Here is a 22,578-nt window from a genome sequence, read left to right as displayed (position 1 = left end):
TGCAACTCTGAGCCAGGGCCTTCTTTCCAGGGCTTACTGTTATTACAAAAGATTTCACTGGGCCCCCCAAAATGTGCTGGATGCTGAGAGGAAAACACACATCTCCCTAGCTGTGGGGTTAAGAGAGACAGACATTAAATTATTCAGAGATGGCCAACTACCCTATGGGGCCAAAGAAGGAAATCCAGGCAGCTTTGTAGAGTTCAGTGTCAGGGAGTTGGAACAGCAGAAGCTATCACAATAGCAAACTTTGAAGTGCTATCCAGGCTTGAGTTGAGTTTAAATATGACATAAAACATTCCGTTTTGGCAAATCCAGACATCAGATTTTTCTCTGGACCCAACAAAGTCGCCTTTGCCTTAGTTAGAAAAGCGTGACCAGGACGAGAACGAAAATACAGTTTCTGAAATTTGTAAATCAGAATTCAGAGTCCAAGGTCACCCGCAAATATTTGGAAATTCTCACCAGCTATTTTTCAGGCAGGAGTGGCGTTTCTGTCTTCGGACTTTATCTTTTGTGTATGCATTCATCTGTCCATTTTCCCAGGGTTGGGGGGGGGGGGCACAAAGCGCCCTGTCTCTGCATTTCTTCAGGGCATATTAGTAAAACAACTAGACAGATGCTTCCAGAGTGCCAGTGTCCCATCATACAGGCTGAATCATCATCATCTCAACAAAGAAACTATTTCATGCAATTGACAGTATTTTTTTCTATCACCAAATAGCATAACAATATTCTTTATACTTACCTGTTTGCTACAAAGAATATTTCATTATATAGCAAATTCATTTTGAACCTACCAGGGTGGGGGTGGGGGTGGGGGTGGGGGAAAGCCTCAGGTCTTAGGAGAACCTGACACATCATGAGTATTCTACATAGTCCCCAAAAGATACTGGTGTTTCCGGGGGATTCCCACCATCAAATGGAAATAAACCACAGCTTTTGTATACAGTCTACAGAGCAAGTTCAGGGAGAGGAAGAGAAGAAAAAGAAAAGCCAAGTAATGCCCATGATGGGAATTGTAAAAAAAAAAAAACATTTGGAGTCATTTGGCTACAAGAACAGAGACCAGAATGGCATTACCAAAATACTGTTCATTGCCCTTTTGTTCTTTCATTATCTTTTTAGTTTCACAGTCCATTTAGAATTGTCTGACTACTTCTCAGTCACTGCTCAAGAAGGAATTAAGTTTTATCTCTAGCTCTATGAGAATAAAATCCAACGTTTACAGGTCAATTCTTCCTTTTCTAAGAAAAAAACCACAAAGGATGAAAATGGACAAACAGGATTACCTATATTGTAGTTTTAGCTCTGTTTTTTAAAATACTCATGAACATACTTTCAGATAAACTCTGTTGGTTTATAGATTTCCAGGAAAATTATATGGGACAATTAACTAAAAGCCTATTATCATAGGAATATACCCAAATCACTCTGATTTTCTCTAAAAATACTTACTTCGGATGAGTTCGTCATCTGAACAATTTCCCCAAATGGACTGGTCTTGCATCATTCCATGTGCGAAGCAGCTATCGGCAGCTTGAGTTATATTTCCCTCAGTATTTTCTTTATCACATTTTTCTAAATAAAACAAAAGATCTATTACCATTAAATGTTACATATTGTTCTCTATTTTTTTCAGTTTATGGTGTTTTTCTTCCAAATGCTTCCCAGTCTGCCATAATTTAAGGAAGTGGGAGCAGTACCTCTATTGACTGTCGCATAGGTATTGAAGCAGTAACAGATTTATTGAGCACCTACTATGTGACAAGCATCGAAGAAACAAACGTGTTTACAGTAAAAATAACCTGTTACCGTAAATAAGTCATCATAACACAAGTGGTGTGCCATGACAGAGAAATGGGGAAAGGTCACATAAAAGATGAAAGTGAGTCCATACATGCAGAGGGCAGGTGCAGCAGAGAAAGCAACAAAGGAGAAGAGATCCCAATGAACAGAGGGGATTAAAAATCAGGCTGAAGCTCAGTGGGAACAACTGAGAAGTGAGAAGGTACAGAAACAAGCAGAGTTCTCTCTGCAGAAACTTGGGAAAGAGGCAACGGCTGTGTTACGTATTCTCACAAAGGGAGATGTTTAGGATGGGAGATTTATACAGGGGTTTATGGGCTCTTAGGGGGGAAGCCAGTAAGGAAAAGTAACATCTGATCAGGAACATAACAACTCAAACAAAAAGCTAACTACAACACAAGGTAAAATCCATGTTAGAAGAGGTCCAGAGCAATAAAGAGGTTCAAAGGAAGAAAAACAAAGTCATCCAGATTCAGACCTCAAGAACAGCACCCCAGAGAAAGGTGCATGTTGGATAGTCTTCAAAACACTAGCAGGAGTTCTGCAAACAGAGATGGGAGAAAGGTCATTCCAGGTGGAAGCATGGCCTGGCCAAACTCCACAAGCATAAACTCCAGCAAAGGTTCCAACTCTCTGGAGTGTGAAATACTTTAAGGGGGACATTAGGAGATAAGACTATAAAGGTTTGATTAGGGACACAGCATGGGTATCTGAATGTGAAGGTGAGAAATCTAGACAGAATTTCAAGGCAAGATGAGTAAGTCAAAGTAGCCATTGAAGCTTTATGAATTGCTTTATCAGAGCTGTGCATTAGGAAGATTAATTCATTTGTGCACAGCAGTGTCTCAATCCCGTCTGCATTTTAACTCACTTGGGGGGCTTTTTAAAAAGCAGATTCCTGGACCCCACCACTAAAGATTCTATTTCAATTTAGGGATGGGGCACTTAGGTAATTTTACTGCACTTACATCCTTGACAATCACTGGAGTATGGATGTATCTAAGAGGGAGAACAGAGTATAAGAGAGGCTTAGAATAGTCCAGTTTAATCAGAGCTTAATCTACTGAACAACAAGATGGGATAGGGGGTAGATGTGAGAACATAACTAGAGATTTGCACAGATGATCAGGGAAGATGGGATTGGAGATGATGGAGCTCTCTTGGTCAAGGATTTGAAGGGGAAAACCTGGAGAGGAGGAGAACAATTTATTAGTTAAAAATATCTATTTGTACATAGATGTTTTAGGCATCATGTCGGGCAATGAAGGCTCAATGAATTCTGAGACACAGCTCAGGCCTTCCTGAACTTTACAGTTTAGTAGAGGAGGACTTTAGGTTGCACATTTGAAAGTGCAAATCATAAATAAAGTTATAGCTGGGAAAAGTGATCTTCCTAAACTTGACTGCTAAAGCCATTTAAATGAGTGGGCCCATCAAAAGAGTGAGCACATTAAAATAAGAGTACCAAGAGGGGTCTGTACAATTAGACAGGAGTCAGAGAAGGACGAGAAACTGGATGATGTCAAGCCATGGAAGCAAGGAAAGGAAAGAGATTCAAACAGAAGTTGTTAGTCAACTCTGTTAACATTTCCAGTGGAAGGAAAAATTTTCTGCACATGCAAAAGTTTCTCATGTACCATGGGGATTTCACAACAATTGAAAAGTTCTGCCATGAAACACATTTCAACACATGAAAATAGATGGACACCGCTTAGGACTAAGTCCAGAGGCTAAAAATCTCTGAAAAAAAGCAAGGTCTTCAATGCTAAGTATTTTCAGAAAGCAAAACCATATTCAGATAGCAGTAAAATATAAATCAGAAGCATGCTAAACCAATATGTTCTAGAAGATTTATGTAACATTTACTCAGCATTATCCTAGAGAAAATGTAATCTTCCTGAGAGGTGTTCGTTTCAATTAAAATCTTTACTTTTTTAAACAACTCCAGAAATCTTTCCACTGTTACAGTCAACTCAAGGCCTTTCTGAGATTATCAACAGAAGAGCTTTTTATAAAAAGTCACTAGTATACACAAACTAGCTCATCAGCAGAGTCCCACACACTTGCTGCTACTGTTATGAAGCTAACTGCCGCCAGGTGTCATGCTAGTAGGCTTGATTCAATTAGCAACTTTAATTGAAGCTGAATGAAATTAATTATATAATTTTGAGCTGTTCAAGTTTAATTCCATTAAAATTAATTCATGAAACCAGGGCATTATGAAGCATTGCTGACTAAAAGAAAATAGGTATGAATAAAGCCTCTAGACACACTTGACTCACATTTGAATCATGTCCAATATTCAAGTGCTCAACACAGGCCCTCTAAACTCTCCACTGAATAAATGAAAATGTCATGTGGTCCATATACACGCTGATTTACTAGTGACCCACCACTAAGAGGAAAATGAAGTTCTTCTGCTTTAAGTATTTATTAAGGAACAGTTTATCACTTATTTTTTTTTTAAGTTTCCTTATCTGTGAAATTCTAGAGTTAGAGTCCTTCTCAAGTTAAAAAAGAAAAATTATCATTCTTTGTCCCTTTATATTCAAGAAATAAGAAACAAAATGTAATTACTATCAAATCATAATCATCAGTCTATCCAACTTTGCCTCGTTTGAAAAGTAAATGTCTTAGCCCAAAAGTTGGCCTCAGCTTTTTGCTATGACCCACACAGCACCCAGCCCAAAACAAGGCTCAGAAAAGGTTCTAAGCATAAAAATTCAGTTGACTTTTGCCAATTCTCCACTTTTAAAAATTAAATTTCTGTGACCATTTGAATGTTCTATAACTTTTTAACATGTGTATATTATTTTATTGGCATGTTTGTAATATTTAATGGAATACCTATATAACAGTCTCGTAAATGGGGTGCCGTTACATCTAACACTGGAGAAACGTATGGAGGCAGACTAAGACTTAATTGATAGACAATAGTAAGGCGGGAATCATGATGCCCAGCCGCAGAACCAACCTTACTACAACTTTCAGTACTTTGGGTCAGCCACTACTCAGTAAGATGACAAACAGGCCATTTCTAATAGATTTCTGTTATCAATGGAGGTTTACTGTGTGTGTGTCACTTCTGAACTGCAGAAGCAGGGCGACAGTCCTGGTTTAATCAATTCCTTCCTGGGTTTATGAAGGTTTGTAGATGCTGTTAAACTAGTATATGGTCCCAAAAGGCACATCCCATAGGCAATCAAGTAACTTCATGATGCATGAGCTCAGCCCGTACCTTTCTGTAAGAATTCTGCGTATACAACAAAGCAGCACTGCTCTCTAACTTAACAGTTTTCTCTTAAAAGGGGACCGTGGTCATCTCAATAATGCTGTTCTTCTATGCCAGTGGGTCTTCACTGTTGAGACCCTTAAACATAAAGAGGCACAGGTTCCAATTCAGGTGGTATGGGGTAGGATGGGGGGAGGGATGTCATCATCATATATGGCCAGGTTTGAGGGACACTGTTCTAAGCAAGCTCTTCTGTACTACACGATTTCGAGAACACTTAGAAAAGCCTATTCAATACTGCAATACAGACCTCACTTCACATCACCTCGTCACCGTATTCCAAGTAAGGAGAAAATACAATTTTACCTAATCACTAATACAGAGGTAATCAGTTTGGTCTCCAGGTCAGGACAACTATGAAAATACAAATCATGAGTTATATAGGACATTAACAAGCTCTACTAATAGACGAATACATAAGCATTGTTTTAGAAATTAAAATACACTTGAAGACACTTTAAAAACAGCACTAGACCAGAGGACAGCTGCATACTACTGGCATCTGCTTCCATAAGGCTAGCCTCCCAGGAATCACAGAAGTACGGAAGAAATCTTTGGCTGAGGGAGGAAAATAAAGTCACCTTGGTCTCTGACAAAAAAAAAAATCCTCTAGCTTGAGAGACCAAACATACACACAAAACAATCAAGCAATTACCAAACAGAAGGTAATGGAAACTGCACTGGGTTGTAATTCTGACTCAAAAACTGACCAGCTATGTGGCTGGGGCTGGGTCTCATTTTCTTCAAACAGAAGTGAGGGCATTGAGCTGGATGATGGCAGAGGCCTTTTTTGTCTCCACAATTCTGTAAGTCTGACTTTGCAAACAGTCTAAACAACAGAGCCAAAACTTCATATACACGTTGAAGGGTTCAGAATAGAGTGGAGGAAATCAAAGAAAAACCTTTGTAAGGCATTGGATTTGAGTTAATTCTCAAAGAAAATAACAAGCATGAATTAAGCAAAAGAATCAAAAGAAAATAGTAAGAATTCTAAATGATCGATTTAAATACAATATGTCCTACTCAGAAATGACTCTCTCACAGGATCAATACTCTTTATTTTTTGTTATTTTTCTAAACAAGGGTATGAATGGTGAAAAGTAATCTCTCTCCAATCTCAATCGTTCCTGCTGAAGAAGAATGAGATCCAGGTAAACAGAATTTCCATTTCATTTAAAATTCTATAATATTTTACCTCGTCGACATTGTCCAAATTTGAAACCTTGAGAATGAGAATTTTACTGACCTCTGAGAGTTAGGGAATAACCCAGTTGAATGGTGATTAACAAGAGAAAAATCTAAAAGCATTACATATAAGTAAATTGGATAATAATATACGTACAACATATTATGTTCTATGCCACAGAACAGCCGCTTAACTGGTATATGGTTGTTAAACAAGTTTTTAAAAATAAAACACTTCCTTTCGTTGAAAGAGTAAATTAATTAACTTTTGCAATTACAGTATTAGCAATTTTCAAAGGGCTTTAATATTTATTTGATCTCCAGAACCATCAATGATATCGTAAGAACACATTGGCTTCATTTTACTGATGAGAATGCAGAATGAGAGTCAGAGACAGACATTCAGGCGAAAATAGGAGAAAAGCCAGAAGTGGAAAGCATCTTGCAGCTCATTTGATACTGTACCAAGTGTAGAAAGACCCACCACCACACCACTCAGCCCTTCAAACCTCCAAGGAATGATCCCTCACATAAGGAAACAACCCTATTCCTGGTCAGTTAGGTCTATTAGTAAGTTGTTCTTTATTTTGAACACAAATTTGCTATCAGGTAATTTATAACTAGTCTCAGTTCTGCCCATTGAAGGTAGACATAGTAAACTTAAGACTTTCTAAAAGATAACAGTGTCAACCACTGAAAAGGGATAGTCTTTCCATCAGTTTGTAATCAAGCAAATATACCATCTCAAGAGTTAAATGCTTTTAGCACACAATAGTAAAAGAATCTAGCCATGCTGCATGAGGATGATTAGTTTGTGAAAATTACTAATGAGCTTTTAAACACAGAGTTCTGTACGTGCCAGGGTTTTCCAAGAAATGGAGATAATCCTGTCATGTACAAGTGCAGATATCTGAATCCTTCCTGATGAACAAAGACTCTCTTTGGTTCTCTGGGACAGAAAGACCATCTCTAAATTGTACTTTGCGCTGGAAGTGGTTAGCGGCACCGGATCTCAAATCAGGGTGCCTGGGTCAACCACGAATGCTATGGATCCTGGGCAAATTAACTGTCACATGTTTAATCTTTAAAATAGGAATAGCAATAGTATCTATCTCATAAACTGGCTGTGGAAATAAACGGAATCATGCCTGGAAAGCAGAGTTTCTGTTATATAGTAAGGGCTCATCCACATTTGCTATTATTATTTCATTAACTGTTATTACAATAAGCATCTTTTAAAACCCTGATATAAAGCTATCATATGGAAGATGTTGAAGGAACTATCTAGTCAGTAATCCCTATGTGAAAAAGCAGGCAAGAAATCTATTTCCAGACTTAGTATGAGGAAAACTATTGCTTTCTCTGAGAAGCGATACATTTTTCCTGATGCACAAGGAACATCGTATTAAAGAAAAAGTTTTCTTTTTGACCCAAATTTACAAACAAAATTGAGTGAGTCTGACCCTACGGTCTCTATATACATTTTGATTTTCCCTCATGTTTGGATCTCCTAGGTACCTGTATTTTCCATTATTAGGTTTTAACATTCTTTTAAAATGTACTCTTATAAGCCACCTCAAAATATTCTACTGAACTAGGCAGAGGTATATGTAAATGTACAAAGCAACCATCAAATATATTTTCTACTCGTTAACCATACTTTATTTGCTTACTTCATGGAAGACTAATATAAATGATGGTGCTTGGCAGAAATCTTTACAAAACCTCAAAAACTTAGTGTAAAACACACATATATTCATATATAAAAGGAATACAAGTACCATTCTTTGTACTTAAATTTGGGGACTTTTGCATGTTAGATCTCATCCAATTCAATTTAATATTTGATAATAATCTATGTCAGATTATTTATAATCTATATATTATGGATATTCTTACTGCTGTGCAATCTATATTCATACCTCCTTTTTCTGAAAACAAAGCAATTGTTTTAAACAATTCTTACTCTTCCTTTAAAATATCAGCATCGTTTCAGATGGTCTATGTGTGTTCCGGTTTATGAAATCTCAAGTAATCCAAGACTAAAATCTCTGGGCAAAGTAAAAAATCTGGGTCTGTTTTTCCCAGAGGCTCAGAACAATGTGGAAATCTACAAATGCTTCCCATATGTAACCTTTAAAAATCAAAGATAAAGCAGTTTCCAGGAAGACCTAAGGTTCTGGAATTTTACTTCTTCACTCATCAAAATAACACAAACAAACAAAACCCTCAAGCCTAATGACCTTCAAGAAACATTGCAAAACCAACCTGCTTTGCCTAATGCTCTAAAATGGGTTAAAATCGGGGCACCTGGGTGGCTCACTCAGTTGAATGTCAGTCAGTTGAACTCCTGATCTCAGTTCAGGTCATCATCTCACAGTCATGAGATTGAGCCCCACAGTGGGCTCTACACTGACAGCACAGAGCATGTTTAGGATTCTCTCTCTCCCTCTGTCCCTCCCTTGCTTGCACACACTCACACACACACACACACACACACACACACACACACGTGTTCTCTCAAAAATTTTAATTCAAGAACAAAAAATAAATTGGATTAAAATCTCATTGTCCAAAAATTTAAGATAACCAAAATATTTTAACAGATGAATGAGCATATGCATATAATTTCTTTTTTTTTTTTTTTAATTTTTTTTTTCAACGTTTATTTATTTTTGGGACAGAGAGAGACAGAGCATGAACGGGGGAGGGGCAGAGAGAGAGGGAGACACAGAATCGGAAACAGGCTCCAGGCTCTGAGCCATCAGCCCAGAGCCCGACGCGGGGCTCGAACTCACCGACCGCGAGATTGTGACCTGGCTGAAGTCGGACGCTTAACCGACTGCGCCACCCAGGCGCCCCCATATGCATATAATTTCATGATTTTGCAAATACAAGAATTATTATATAAGCACAAATCATTATAAATGTTTCTAGAACTAACTAAATGCCTGAATCAATTTAATTTAATCAATTCACTGTTATCAATATTTTGAAAAATAAGACTGAGCAAAATCTAGTGTGCATTCATTCAAAGGGCTCCGTATGCATTTAAAAGCTTAGGGTGCATTTATATTCAAGAGTGATAAAAATGACATTGACTCAACTGGTTCAAAATTTGGGGGTAGGTAGAGTGGGTTATATACACAGCAAAGCGGAAAACAATTCCAAAGTTAGATAAATATACAATTGAATAGAACCATGCAAATGAATAGGTACAAAATATAATAATATCTCAATAAATCCGGGTTCTAAATAAATGGCAGAAGGAGTAGGGAGAAGTTAGATGACAGAAAGCTGATACTTGCAACCAGGGCACATTACCTAGGTCATCTTTATCTCCTGCCCTTTGACATCCAAACCTATAGCTCTTTCTCCTAAAAATATATTTTCAGGATGACCTACCCTGAGGCATAGTAAACTCCTTCCACTTCAAATATATGTTCATTTGTGTTCTTTCAACCAAGTATACTCATGCTAAAACCAAACACTCACAGGCTAATGGAATTTGGAGTTAGATGAGCTTTTAGAGGTCTCAGCCCAACCTGCTAACTTGAATTCAGATGAATACCTTCACCATCCAATATCCCCAAGAACAAGCCAAGGAGTATAGGCATGACTACTTCTGGGGCAGGGAAATAGCCTCAGCACACCATTGACTCCAGTTTGGGACTGTTTTAATCATTCACAGGCTTTCCTCACAATTGGCTAAAATCTACTTCCTTACATTTTTTTGCTGATTCATCATTATTTTGCTCTTTGCAATCAAAGTCTAATGTTCCCTCTGTGACTGTCTCATATTAGAAAATATCTCATGCCCTTGTGTCTATTTTCTCCGTGCTAAACACCCTCAATTCCTTCAATCATTTTTCGGGACCTTTTTAACATTCTGTTCACCCTTATAGACAGGATAGTCTTCTTCATCTTGTCTAGAAAGCCATCATCAAACAGTTTGTCTTACTGTGGAAATCCAGAGAGGCCATATCTGCAGCAGTTTTCTTAGCAATTGACTAAGCCCATTACAAAAAGGAATTGAGGACTCTGACATCTTCCTCTTTTTTTTAAATGATGTCACACACCCATCTTCAGTCTTTTGTCATGATCACTGTTGTTAAGTGCCACAATTCTAAAACTTTTCTGTTACTTCTCAGTTATATTGGGTGGGGATGAACCTTAATTTGGCACTGTTACAAGAATGAAGGCCAATGGAAATCAAAAGTGAACCAAAGGGGGTTGTTTCATCTGTAAAGCCTTTTTCAAAGCTATGATTTGAGTCCACTCCTGATATAAGTGAGAGAGGATGGAGAAGAGCATTTCACATAGTAGTGAAAACACAAATAAGATAATGATAAGAGAAGAAGAACCATATTGCCATTTATTTTTTGGACTTCAGTCCAAAAGTGACGTGGCTTCTTGCCTTCAGGATCATTTCTTTGAGACACTGCTTTCTTTGGATTCTCCTCTAAGACAACAAACCCATTCTGGCCCCACAATCTTTGTAATCTCACAAATGGCTGATGGCCTCCAGGAGGAGAACTTGTAAATCCATTCCTCTAGACTTGCTCCCTGTCCTGACCTACAGATTTAAAGTCTCACCTCTACCTGAATATATCTTTGGCAACTCAAACTCAACATTTCCTAAAATTTTAGCAATTCATCACCACTTCTCTTCTGGCCCTGTTTCTCCAACTATAGTCTATATCTTGGTCAGCGGTGTTCACAGAATCATCTTTCAATTCTCTATTTTCTCCGCCCTAACAGAGTCAACTATGAGATCCAGCTAATTATAACTTCCCAATCTCTCTCACATGTATATTTTCCTAGGCCCACTACCAATGCCACCTTTTTCTTGAAATTATTTCAACACAAAGACTGAATATGTTACTCCTTAGCTCAAGTAAAAATTCATTTCGCATAGTGATGACAAATCGGTATATTGTCATGTTGTACATATTTTAATGGAAGCTCCTACACCTTTCCCATGCTCCAAAATTTCATCTTGAACTTCAGTGAGAAATAAAGAGTAATACCCCTCAGAAAATGCAAGCTGCATGAGCGATGGAAAAACAAACAACAGAGTAGGTCCACGTTTATAGAGCCCAGGAGATCAAGGGCTGATCCAGGGAAAAGAGTAGGAGGACCCGATCCTAGAGAAGAGGCTGGTTCTTTTGTGTGTTCCAGCTGCCTTCAGAGAGTCTGTCACCTACTCAACCACAAATTGCTTTATTTTTGGTGCTCAATTCTGCATAATTCAAACCAAAAGACCTGCAAACTATGTCTTCTTCAGATGGGATCACTAGCAGCCCAACCCAGAAGGAACAGACTTCTTGCCACTCTGGGTTTCTCATTCAACCTCTGAATTTGTATGCTCCAGAACTGCACCAGTCAGCTGGCAACTGGCCATAAACTAATCTGTCACCTGGTTCTTGTTGTAATCTTGAAATGATATTTAGACAAGGAATTAACTTTACAAATTCCTTGTGGGCAAACTACGCATTACAGATTCTTAATCTGCACAAGACTTCGCACGCAGTAGGCACACAAAAACGATTTGTTGACACGGTTTCTCTTCAAATGTATCAATAATGAAATCTATGTGCTGGCAGGAAAATTAACTTCAGATTCTACTCCTGAAACTAGTAAAAAAAAAAAATCAGGCATAAAAGCACATGCATATGAATCATCTTACTTCAGATCATGTGGGTGTGAATCTGAAAACAGAAGTGGACTGCAAGTAGAAACCACAAACGAAATTAATGTTAAAATAACTCTGTTCATAGCTCCTACTTAGTGAACCCTAACTGATTAAATTAGAATCTTTTTAAAACATAACTGGCTTTCAAACTCAAGGTTAAAAGCTTTCCTTCTGGAGAAGATGTATGCGAATGTGAAAGCAGATACAAAAAGTTTAAGTAACTTCAGCAAAGTGTCAATGGCAAAAGGAGAGGAGGAAAGGGAAAAAGACACACAGACACAGAGATAAGGAAAAGAGAGAGAAGCATCCAAAACACTGGTGCACAAATACATGTATGATTAAGACAATGGGAGGAACCACGACGTCCTTCATCTGCTCCAATCACCAACATCCAACTATCCAAACATCTAGTATCTAGACAGTGCAGGATCAATCTTTCCTTAGTAAAAACTTAAGAAAGACTTTTAGAAAAAGAAACATAAAAATCACATCCCCTAACTTTATATAGGGTAGAATAATCATGTTACCTCAGAAAGACCATTTATTTGGTTGAATCATTTCTCTCCTTTGTTGGTTATTGTATCGTTCTAATTTTCCATTTGCAAATGGCTTAACTTCAGATTATGTCAATTTAGGTTTCCTTATTTTCCCCAAATCTTTTATTATTATAAAAATATAATGATACTAAAATAATTGCACACAGCTATTAGAATTTTCCATGATATCACCTCAACAAGATCCAGGAAATAAGGTTCAAAGAAACAGGAAAGGCTCTTACACACCCAAAAATTCCAGTTTCCCCCCCAACTAGCCCTATAAAGGTCATTCAAATACATATATGTATGTATAAATGTATAAACGTATAAATCCTTACATGTTAACTGACCAAACAAGGCCAACAGGCATGGTTCTCGCTGGCCAGAAACCTTACCTGCCAATTACACTGCTGGGCTGTCTGGCTCCCCATACACCCTAGAACACAAGATTCATTAGAACAAACACACTCTTCTCACACATGGGTAATCCTCCGCCTTTGTCCCCCACTGCTTCTACCCTGCCAACCTCCAACCCTATGCTAATTCCAAAAACTCATTCTATCAGCTCTATTCCCAAGCTCCCACATGCTCCTTGCTGAGAAAGGCAATCAACCATGCTGACCGTGTCCACTAAAAATTCATGCCATTCATTCTCAGTTAAGCCCTCAGTGCTACAGAGCAGCCCTTTTGTTTGCCCCAGATTGAATCCCTCTTGAATACTTCATTCTTTGAAATCTTTTCCACACATCTCAAATTTCTTGACTCATCCTAACCGCCCTCCACTCTTGCTCTCAGCAAATGTTACCATCTACTTTGCTAAGAAGATCTAGGCCTTCCAAGATCTCTCTTTCTCATCAAACTGTGTCTAGATTATCATTTATTATTTTCTCCCATGCCCATCTGTAAAGGGAACGTGGTCTACTTTCCTATGACTGGTCTCTGTCCAATTCTGTCCCGGAATTTTACTTTCAATTACACACACCCACCACACCACCACTGTACCCCATACCCTTTCAACTTCCATCTCCCTCTCTCCCCTCGATTTCTTTCCATTAGCACGTGGTGAGCAAGCTCAAAATCCACCCAACTGAAATCCTCTCTACAGCTGGTTTCTCCCTTAACAAATCACAACTTTTTTCATCTTCCATGACCACTAAACCTCTAAGGCTTCTGTGACCAATCCTTATGGACTCTCTTTCTGTATTCTTTTCCTTCTCCTTCCTCAAGTGTGGCCATGCCCCCAGAGCTTTTCCTCAGTCCTTTCCCTCACTCTTATGTCCAGCCATCAACTATCTGGTGGTGAACTCTGACCCTGTGAGCTTGACCCTCACCACTCTCCTAGGTACAAGTTCTAGTTCTTGGTGGCTTACTGGCTTATCATGGCAAGGGATAAGCTCCAGGAACGAAGATGATCCAAAGAAGACTCAACAGCTCCTCCCATGTTTCCACTCAGGCTAAAAAATCAAACCCCTGGATTACCTTGAATTTCTACCTTCACACTACCTCCCGTATAAAATACATCGCTCAACCATATCAATTGGATACAACAAAATCTGGACACTATGCTTTAGGAGATTCACAGCTGAGTAAGTAAAACTTAAGGCCCTCAAGGGGCTCTCACAGCTAGGAAGAACTCTATCCTACTTTTGCTATTGTCCTTAAACCCATTTCCTCAATCAAATTCCTAGTGGGGCTGCCCTATGTCCTTTTTGTCAAGTGCCTGTCATAGCTTCCCGGATAATCACTGCCTTCACTCTTGCCCCTCGTACCAACATCATCCTTTGCACTGCCACCAGATTTATTCTCCTAAAAAAACACCAATTTAGTCCTGTCCTTCCCCTTCTCAAGAACTTTCAATGGCTCACCACTGCCTACAAAAAGGATATACAAACGCCTTAGTGGAGAATTAGAGCCATCCTCAGAATTACTTCAGTTTATCTTTACAACTTTACCTCACTCTTTGTTCTTTGATACAGCCCATACAAAGGGCTTAGTGAAGCATTCAACATTTTGTAATAATCACCTCCAAGTTTTGCTCTCCATTATCCATCTTCACAGAGCTGAGTTCTATGATCGTGCTTCTTTGTCCAGCTCAAATCAAAAGTTTTCCTTGCAGTTCTTCCAAATGCCCCAGCTAGAGATACTTTCTGTCTCCCATGTTCTGCCATCACACATTCTTTTTACATCTATCATAGCACCTATCAGTCTACCTTGTATTACAGTTATGGGTGAATGTAGGTGTCTTCCCATCATTCATTCAGCAAGACCCGAATTTCATTCAGTGTATTCCTCTCTGTACTTGTCACACAGCAAGGTTCAAGATATATATATATATATATATATATATATATATATATATATATGTATATATATATATATATATATTCGTGTGTGTGTGTGTGTGTAGGATTGAATATTTATGAAGCATTTGAATAAAGCAGAAATAATGCAAAGAGGGAAAAAAAGGCTATGGTAGAAATGAAAATTAGTAATAAATATTTAATATAAGTTGATTCTAATTTTTTGAGATTAGGGAACTAAATATAATTTATCACTGTTTCTATGAGAAAGGGTAACTTAGGTTCCAAAACTCAAACTTACAAATGAACACAACACATGTGCAAATTATGCACTCTTTTCCTTATTATTCCATAATGCTGGGATCTCCAAAGAGAAGTGTACGGTGGCAGGACACGAATATCTACTGAGCTGGTAGAAGAAAGTACTAAAATACCTATTTCACTTACATTTTCATGTACTTACATCCACTTACAATTTTCATCTCTGTATTTCCTTTTTAAAGTTCACAATACATTTGTGTTACAGTCCACAAAATGTTAGAAAGTTCTTTGAGGAAGAATACACTCAGGATTATTTTTATTAATTGGGGTATGTGATAAACATGCTGACAGTAATGTAGAAGATACACAGAGTGATAGGATTTAAAATTTGGAACTTGAAAGAGAGACTGTTTTTAAAGCTTTCTGAGGCCTTTCTAACTAAAAATGAGAGACTTACTAGAAACCTATCAATATATCTTTCTGCAGACAAAAGCCTATATAACAATTATTTTCAACTAGAGATAAAGAGCACCTGGAGACTGTTAACAATACAGATTCTTGACCCTTCCATATCCAGAGATTCTGATTCTAAAAGTCCAGAGTGGGACCAAAAATGTCAGTAGCCTTGAAATATTAGGGTAGTATCTCAATGCATCTTACATTCTCGGCCAGATAATTCTGTGTTGTGAGGGGCTGTTTGGTCCTATGCATTGTAAGATATTTAGCATTACCCCTGGCTTCTACCCACTAGATCCTAGAAGGACCCACTCCACTCCCTGTATGTCTACCAAACATGTCTCCAGATGTTGCCAAATGTCTCCTGGAGGGCACAATCTCCCCGGACTGGAACCAGAGAGAGAAGCTATCCAAAGAGGATCCACTTTGAGAAATTCCATCCTTAATCAGAAGGATAAAACAATATGATACGTGGGTGTTACAAGCATACATTGTATAAATTGAAATAAACAGGCTTCCCATAAAGGAAATCTGATTAGCCACTATAAACTCCTGACAACTTAGCTAAGCTTCTAAGTCAAAGCTCTTCTTATGTAATTTCAACTCGAAGATTTTCTCCCTAGCTTCTATTTTAAATTATTTTTAATTAACTTCACTGGCATTTTGCATCCTGCTATGAAAAGTCTGCCTAATAGTCTCAGAGGACTCTCCCAAGAGAGAAGAGTGCATTAAATCACACATTATCACATTAAAGTATATTCCAGCACTCACAGTCCAACAATCGAAGTCTTGGCAAATGCAGGGAGTGGCGGGGGGAGGGGGAAGATGCAGGGACTGGAACAGGCTCAAGTGATTCACAGTATCCAAAGCCTATTATCTTCGATTCATCCATCCGTAGGAAAGATTTATATTCATTCCTTACTTCAACCACATTTATCACAATGACATATATTCCCCAGTTTGTGGTTCTACCCTGATTTCTATGGACTGCATGAGACCTTGGCCAAGTCACCTGAATACTTTGGACAACCTTTCTAAAAAGTGAGCCAGTGGGGGGCACCTGGGTGGCTCCGTCGGTTAAGCATCTGACTTTGGCTCAGGTCACGATCTCATTGTTCCTAGGTTCGAGCTCCACACCAGGCTCTGTGCTGACAGCTCAGAGCCTTGAGCCTGCTTCAGATTCTGTCTCCCTCTCCCTCGGTCCTTCCCCCACTTGCACTGTCTCTGTCTCTCAAAAAATGAATAAATGTTAAAAAAATTTTTTTAAAGTGATCCATTTGGACTAAGTTATTTTTATAAATCCTCATAGTCCCAGGTTGCAAATGTATGAATGAAGTACTTAATTAAAAAGCTCTTCCGAGTACATGGATTCTAGTAACTCTCGCACAAAAAAGTAAGTACCTACATTTTCAGTGATAACACAATGAATTTTAAGATGTTTAATCCAAGAATGAAAAAAAAATGACAATTAGATGAATCACGTATACAAGATCCATTCTCTCTTAAAACAAAATTAAGTTTGGCCCAAATTATCCTTCATCTATCAAGACCTTCATACAGGGACTTTGCATGGGACAGCAAATCAAGCCAATCTTTCAGAAGTTAGTCATAAATAGGGAAACAGTTATAAACACATGTTTACATTCTGATTTCTAGAACAGAGATAACAGATCAGCTGCCTAGAGGCCATATCCAGCCTGAAAGTGTAGTTGTTTTGTTGGCCGGGGCAAAATTGTATTTAATCAATTGCCAACTTTTAAAAAGGGAGAGATGATACATAAAAATCTGTATTTCCAGTGTCTCTTGAAATACTGGAAGATATTAGCCCAAATGGCAACAATGAGCTGGAGCTGAGCATCACCACCTCCTGGCCCATGGGCTGTCCCAGGGCCCAAGATCCCTGCTGCTACAAGCTTCTCACACCCATCCTGGTTCCCTCGTACAGTCTGGAGCATAGGAGCTTATGTTCTTGCTCTGCAACAATTTTCAAAATACACAGAAAATGTTTTTAATGCTTTCAAACCAATAGAGTTTTCCTTGCAGAATCACAGGAAAAGAGCAGAAATTTTAAAGAGGTAGAACAATGCTCTTAATAAGGAAACCTTCCTAACCCTGAATGCCGTTACGTAGAATCAGCTACACTGTAGGTTTCTAACTAACCATCTGGAAGAACGGAGAAAGGGATTTTAGATTTGATGGGGAGTTCACTAGAGACCCCCCTATAATTTCTTTTAACTTTAACATTGCATGCCCTTAGTTAGGAGTGTGGATATCTCATCATGATATAGTAATATATGCATAGGTTTTATCTTGACATCTATCTATCTTTGCCTACAAGGTAAGACTTGACCTTATATTTCCTCTTCATGAAAAGATATTTTCTGCTAATTGCCATAAAACACTCCATTTTTCTCACAGATTTTAATATATAAAAATTTTAAATCAAGTTTCAATTAACTAAGCAGCCACATCTGACCAGAAAATTATTAAACTATTCTTCTGAAAAGATGATAAAGAATCCAAGGACAGAGGAAAGAACTCAAGAGCTGGAGAGTAGGGCACTCTGTGAGCAAAGCTTCTTTCTTCACTAACGCCTTTACCAAGAGGACCAAACTACCTATGGAAGGCTGCATCTGCAAACTTTTACCCTACCCACTCACTCCAAAATTTGTTTTCTTTCAATTACCTTATGAAATCTGCTTGTATGAGGCATAATATTTTAGCAAGAATCTGAAGATTTTCTTCCTAAAAAATCATTACAATCATTACCTTATATTACACGTGCAATTAAATTGATGCTTAAAGGATGTGAGTCGAAGATAAACTAATAAAAAGGCGGTATATAACTATGTTGCTGAGGGTAAGCCGATTTTCAGGTACAATATAACCCCAAGAGTTTGCACACTGGTAATCCTGTATGCAGTCAACTGCACTTCAGACCATTCTAGATGCTCACTTCCTAAAATCAGAATCATGTGATATTTTACAGCATTGCATTGCATTACATTACACACCACTGCAAGTTCTAGCTGACTCTAACGATGCGTATTATTAAAGTAAGTTGGACACTGTAGATATCACTATGTCCAAATCAATTGTTTTTGTAGTGTGTTTGATGTGGATTTTGACATAAGCATTGTTTAACAATAGTGATTAACAGCTCAAGTGTGAAACATCAATGAGTCGATAAGACTATGAAGGGCATGCCTAACAACGGGAAAATGACTGTTGGCAATACAATGTGCAGAGCATGGGCTGCTTCTGGGAAAACATGTTTATCATTCTACTTCTCTGATTTGCTCTATTTTCTGTTTAGAAAAAAATGACTCACTGTTTAGAAGCAAAAAGCAATGATAAACATAATTCAATTTAACAGCCCTGAATGCCAGAACATTTTAATTTAGCCATGGATGTTTTCTGCTTTCACCTCTTTTGAGTTCAACATTAACTTCTTCCTTTCCATTTTTGCAGCTTGGGGAAAAAGAAAAAAAAAAAAAACACAAAGAAACAAAACACAAACAAACAAACAAAAAAAAACCACACCAATCCCAAGAAGCTCACTACATTATTGTCAAAGAAATACAAAAGCTATCAGCTATGCTTAAAATCAGGACTATAAAGTAGGTTTTGAAGACCTGGAAAATTATTTAGCCCAAATCAGTATCAGAACTTTCTAAATCAGAGCCACCGTTAGAGGAAACTGCATCAGAAGAGTAAGGCCCTTGCTCCCTGAAAACCTCAAGGATGTTACCTTCAAGAGAGCAAAGATATTGCCTGACTTGTTTATAAGCTTGTTAGGGAAGTCTCCCAGAAACAAGATCATATTCTTTATAGGCTGCCTGTGTTTACACTTTGGAAAAACACAAAGGAGCTAATTCATTCTTGCCAAGTGTTCCTTTTTAAAGCATGCTGATTTCAAAACAAAACAGTTATTGAAACGTTTGCGTGAGCCATTCCAAAGGAACTGGTCACAGAACCCCAGATCATCAACTGAGCTGCAGAGTGGCTCACAAGAAACAAAGATGAGCCCAGAGTGCTTAGCTTGTTCAGAGAGCAGCAACAGACCTGGATCTGAGGAAGACACAAGAACTGAAGTGAAGCAGGCGAGAGTGCCTCAGATCCCACATATTGGAGTCTTAGGCCCCAAAATGCATATGCTTAAGAAAGAAGCAATCATGTCATCCAGTTTCCCTGCAGTCAAAGGAAGGGGGAGTGGAAGGACCAGCGGATCCCGCCCTCTTATCCGGTTGTTGATCTAGGGCTGGAGTCCTGGAGAACTTTCTTGAGTAGCACTAACTGTGCAAAAGTTCACAACTACGGGGTGAGACTCCGTCCTCATTGCACACCAACCTCCACCCCCCTCCCTCAATCAGTAAATGTGTGGACACATTTTAAAATGCAACAACGACAAAGCGACTCGCAACTTGCGAGCAGGCACTCACCCTGGGCTGGGGCGCCCAGCCGGCCGCCGCCCGCCTCGGCCCCGCGCTGGGGCCCGGGAGCCAGGGCTTCGCCCGCGCCGGACATGGGCCGCTCCACCGAGCCCGCGCCGCGCTGCCGCCTAGCTCGCCGCCCCCGGGGCGGACGCGAAGGGCTGTTAGGTGGTGGGTGCAGAGAACTGACTGCTTCTGGTGGGGGGGAAAAAGTGTTTTCAGAGACCAGCACGCCACCCCTGCAGGACATTCCCTGCCCCTCCACCTCCCTCCCCCAAACCCCACCCCAGAGAAGTTTTGATTTGAAACCCGGGAGGAAAACTGCTACCCCGCACGTTGACAGTGGTGGAGTTGGGGGGCGGGGGAGGGCAGTGGGAGGGAGGCACTGAAAGGGGGCGGGGAAGGGAGACTGGATTTGGAAGCGCGGGGAAGGGGACCAAACCCCTCCTCCTTCTGGCGGGGGAGACCACCACCTACCTCGGCATCCCCCCCAACTCTCTCAAAGCCCCTTCCTCCTTCTCCTCTTCCGCCCGGCAAAGTTAGCGAGGATCCAGCAGCTTCGGCATCTCACCCCAGTGGCCTGGCAGCAGTGGCGGCCGCCCCTGCGCGTCCCTCCCCGCCTCCCTCAGGCTCAGCCCAGACACTGCAGTGGCTGCAACTGCGCCAGTGGCCGCTCTTCTGACTCCGTGCTCTCCGCCCTCTCTTTCCAGCCAGCTCAGTCCGGCCAGCTCCCCAGGAAGGGGGCCTGTTCCCCCTCTGGCTCTCTGTCCCCCTGCCACCACTCCTCCACTCCTGAAACACTTCTCAGTCTGTTGCTCTTTTTCATCACATCCGGATCAGGAGGCCTCGAACTCTTGGCGGGCCGCCCAAGGCTGGGGGCGGTGCAACGTGGTCTCCCTCGCCCTGCACTGTCTGGGTCAGGAGGCCAAAGCCGGAACGGGCTGGCTCCGGGTAAGGGGTTTCTCTAGGGGCTGAGAGAAAGGAGGGAGTTGGCTGGTCCTTGGCTGCCTAGGCGTTTTCCTGCCCAGACTTACCCCATTCCCTCTTCTCCCAGCCTTTCTTCCCAATTCTGTCCCAGACCCACTGAAGATCTGGGAACTCCCTGAGTGAAGGAGAAACCTTTAGGAGGGACAATGCAAAACAAAAAATATAAATATTTATCGAACTTTCCTGATAGGATAGTAAAAGTGTGGTTTTGAAACCGTGACCCTTAGCTCAGTGTTTAAACTCTATGCCTCTGAAGTTACCTTTATTCTCTTTTTCAGGTCTTTATTCTGGTCCAACAGGAACGTGGATCAGTAAAACCAGTTGCACTTGCTTGAATCAACTGGAGGCATCCAGGCAGACAAGGTTGACATCCCAGAGGACGCCCTGGCCCAGGGCCCCAAGCCAGGCCTTGCACAGTGAATGGCTTCGGTGGCAAAATAAACCTGTGGTCGGAAGTAAAAAGCCAACTAAGTATCAGGCGTTCTGATTGTAGCATAACCTGATGAGCCTAGAATAACTTGTACGAAGCAATTTGCAGGTACAAAGTACTTTAATAATATATTCAGGTAACTTTTGTTCTTTCATTGCAAGCAAAATGCAGAATTCATTTCTAGAAAGGTAGAACCAACTCATGCTTTAAATCTCTAGGCCAAGAGAGGAAATCAGTCATGTTGTCAACCTTGAAGAAAATGTACACTGGATGCAGCTTTCTAGGTGTATCAATAATATCCCAGGAATTTCCTTTCTTTAAAAAACCCACTGGAATTGATTTCAACTGATTGAAAAAAAAATCCATTTCTTAACTTGAAACTGCCAATGCAACCCAACCTACTTTCAGTTAAACCTGAAGAACACAGACTTTGAAGTTGCTGATGACAGTGAGGTCAAACTCTACATCCCAAAAGACAAATGACATTTTCCCTAATGACCTATGCCTAATTTTTTTTTCTTCTGTCTTTAGACATTTCAGAAACAGTGTGCATAAAAGTGCCTTCACTTTGCTGAAAACTTGTACAGGGGCCTGGACTCTAGAATCTGCTTGATAGAAGCAGATCAATTCTGAGGATGACTGTAGTTCCTTTAGAGAATAAACGTTTAGGAAACATCACTGTCTACTACAACATTATCTGCAATCAAAGGAACAGGGTAGGAAGTAGCCACTCGGAAAGATTGTGTTATCCCTTTTTTGCACACTTCCTTGACTTCTTTTTTTTCTAATCCCCTCACAGAGGTTACAGTCCATGAATATCAAGACGTTCTACAACTCTTCTACAAAGTCATAGGCACAATAAATATTTATTAATTTCACACAGAGTGCTTAATGTTGCACACATGGTAAGGGATTCAATAAACACTTCTTGAATTTAAACATTTTACTTTTTAATGAGGAAGGAATAAAATTCAAATAAAAATATTAGGAATAAATGAGAGCCTGTGTTATAGAATCACCAGGATGGTCAAATGCTGTATCTTGCTCAGCTGTGTGACTTTGGGCAACTTAGTCAAACTCTCTATCCCTTTGTTGCCTCATAAAGATGATAAGAGAAACTCTTCACAGGGTCCCATGAGGGATAATAAGCTTACTATAAAAAAATAATTATAAAATAAAAATATAAGTGAAAAA

The 22,578-nt window shown here is 39.6% G+C and overlaps 2 protein-coding genes across 3 annotated transcripts in view; one reads left to right on the top strand and one right to left on the bottom strand.

Moving 5' to 3' along the window:
• Nucleotides 1-21,349, bottom strand: part of MDFIC (MyoD family inhibitor domain containing) — an 88,143-nt gene extending 66,794 nt beyond the window's left edge. Inside the window, exons 1-3 of one of the 2 annotated variants that reach the window (XM_045052633.1) lie at nucleotides 21,215-21,349; nucleotides 19,977-20,162; nucleotides 1,459-1,581 (exon numbers count right to left, since the gene is read on the bottom strand). In XM_045052633.1, coding sequence (XP_044908568.1) covers nucleotides 1,459-1,581; nucleotides 19,977-20,061 — 208 coding nt within the window. In that variant the 5' untranslated portion in view covers nucleotides 20,062-20,162; nucleotides 21,215-21,349. Of the gene's footprint in view, nucleotides 1-1,458; nucleotides 1,582-19,976; nucleotides 20,163-20,444; nucleotides 20,587-21,214 lie in introns of those variants that run through there. The other variant, XM_023250515.2, reaches the window with a different exon arrangement.
• LOC111557449 lies at nucleotides 20,060-22,334 on the top strand. Its single transcript, XM_045052637.1, has 3 exons — nucleotides 20,060-20,317; nucleotides 20,360-20,918; nucleotides 21,233-22,334. Exons 1-3 carry the CDS (start codon nucleotides 20,060-20,062, stop codon nucleotides 21,439-21,441), a joined length of 1,026 nt encoding a protein of 341 aa, XP_044908572.1. The 3' UTR covers nucleotides 21,442-22,334.
• Nucleotides 22,335-22,578: the final 244 nt, after the last annotated feature.

This window comes from Felis catus, chromosome A2 (assembly GCF_018350175.1).
Source record: "Felis catus isolate Fca126 chromosome A2, F.catus_Fca126_mat1.0, whole genome shotgun sequence".
NCBI lineage: Eukaryota > Metazoa > Chordata > Mammalia > Carnivora > Felidae > Felis > Felis catus.
Note: the sequence above shows the minus strand (reverse complement) of the source record. Positions and strands in the feature narration are given on the sequence as shown.

Coding starts and splice junctions, on each gene's coding strand:
- LOC111557449 (XM_045052637.1), top strand. CDS start 20,060: ATGGGCCGCTCCACCGAGCCCGCGCCGCGCTGCCGCCTAGCTCGCCGC. Junction 20,318..20,359: donor CGCACGTTGACAGTGGTGGA/GTTGGGGGGCGG, acceptor AGGCACTGAAAG/GGGGCGGGGAAGGGAGACTG. Junction 20,919..21,232: donor CCGGAACGGGCTGGCTCCGG/GTAAGGGGTTTC, acceptor TCTCTTTTTCAG/GTCTTTATTCTGGTCCAACA.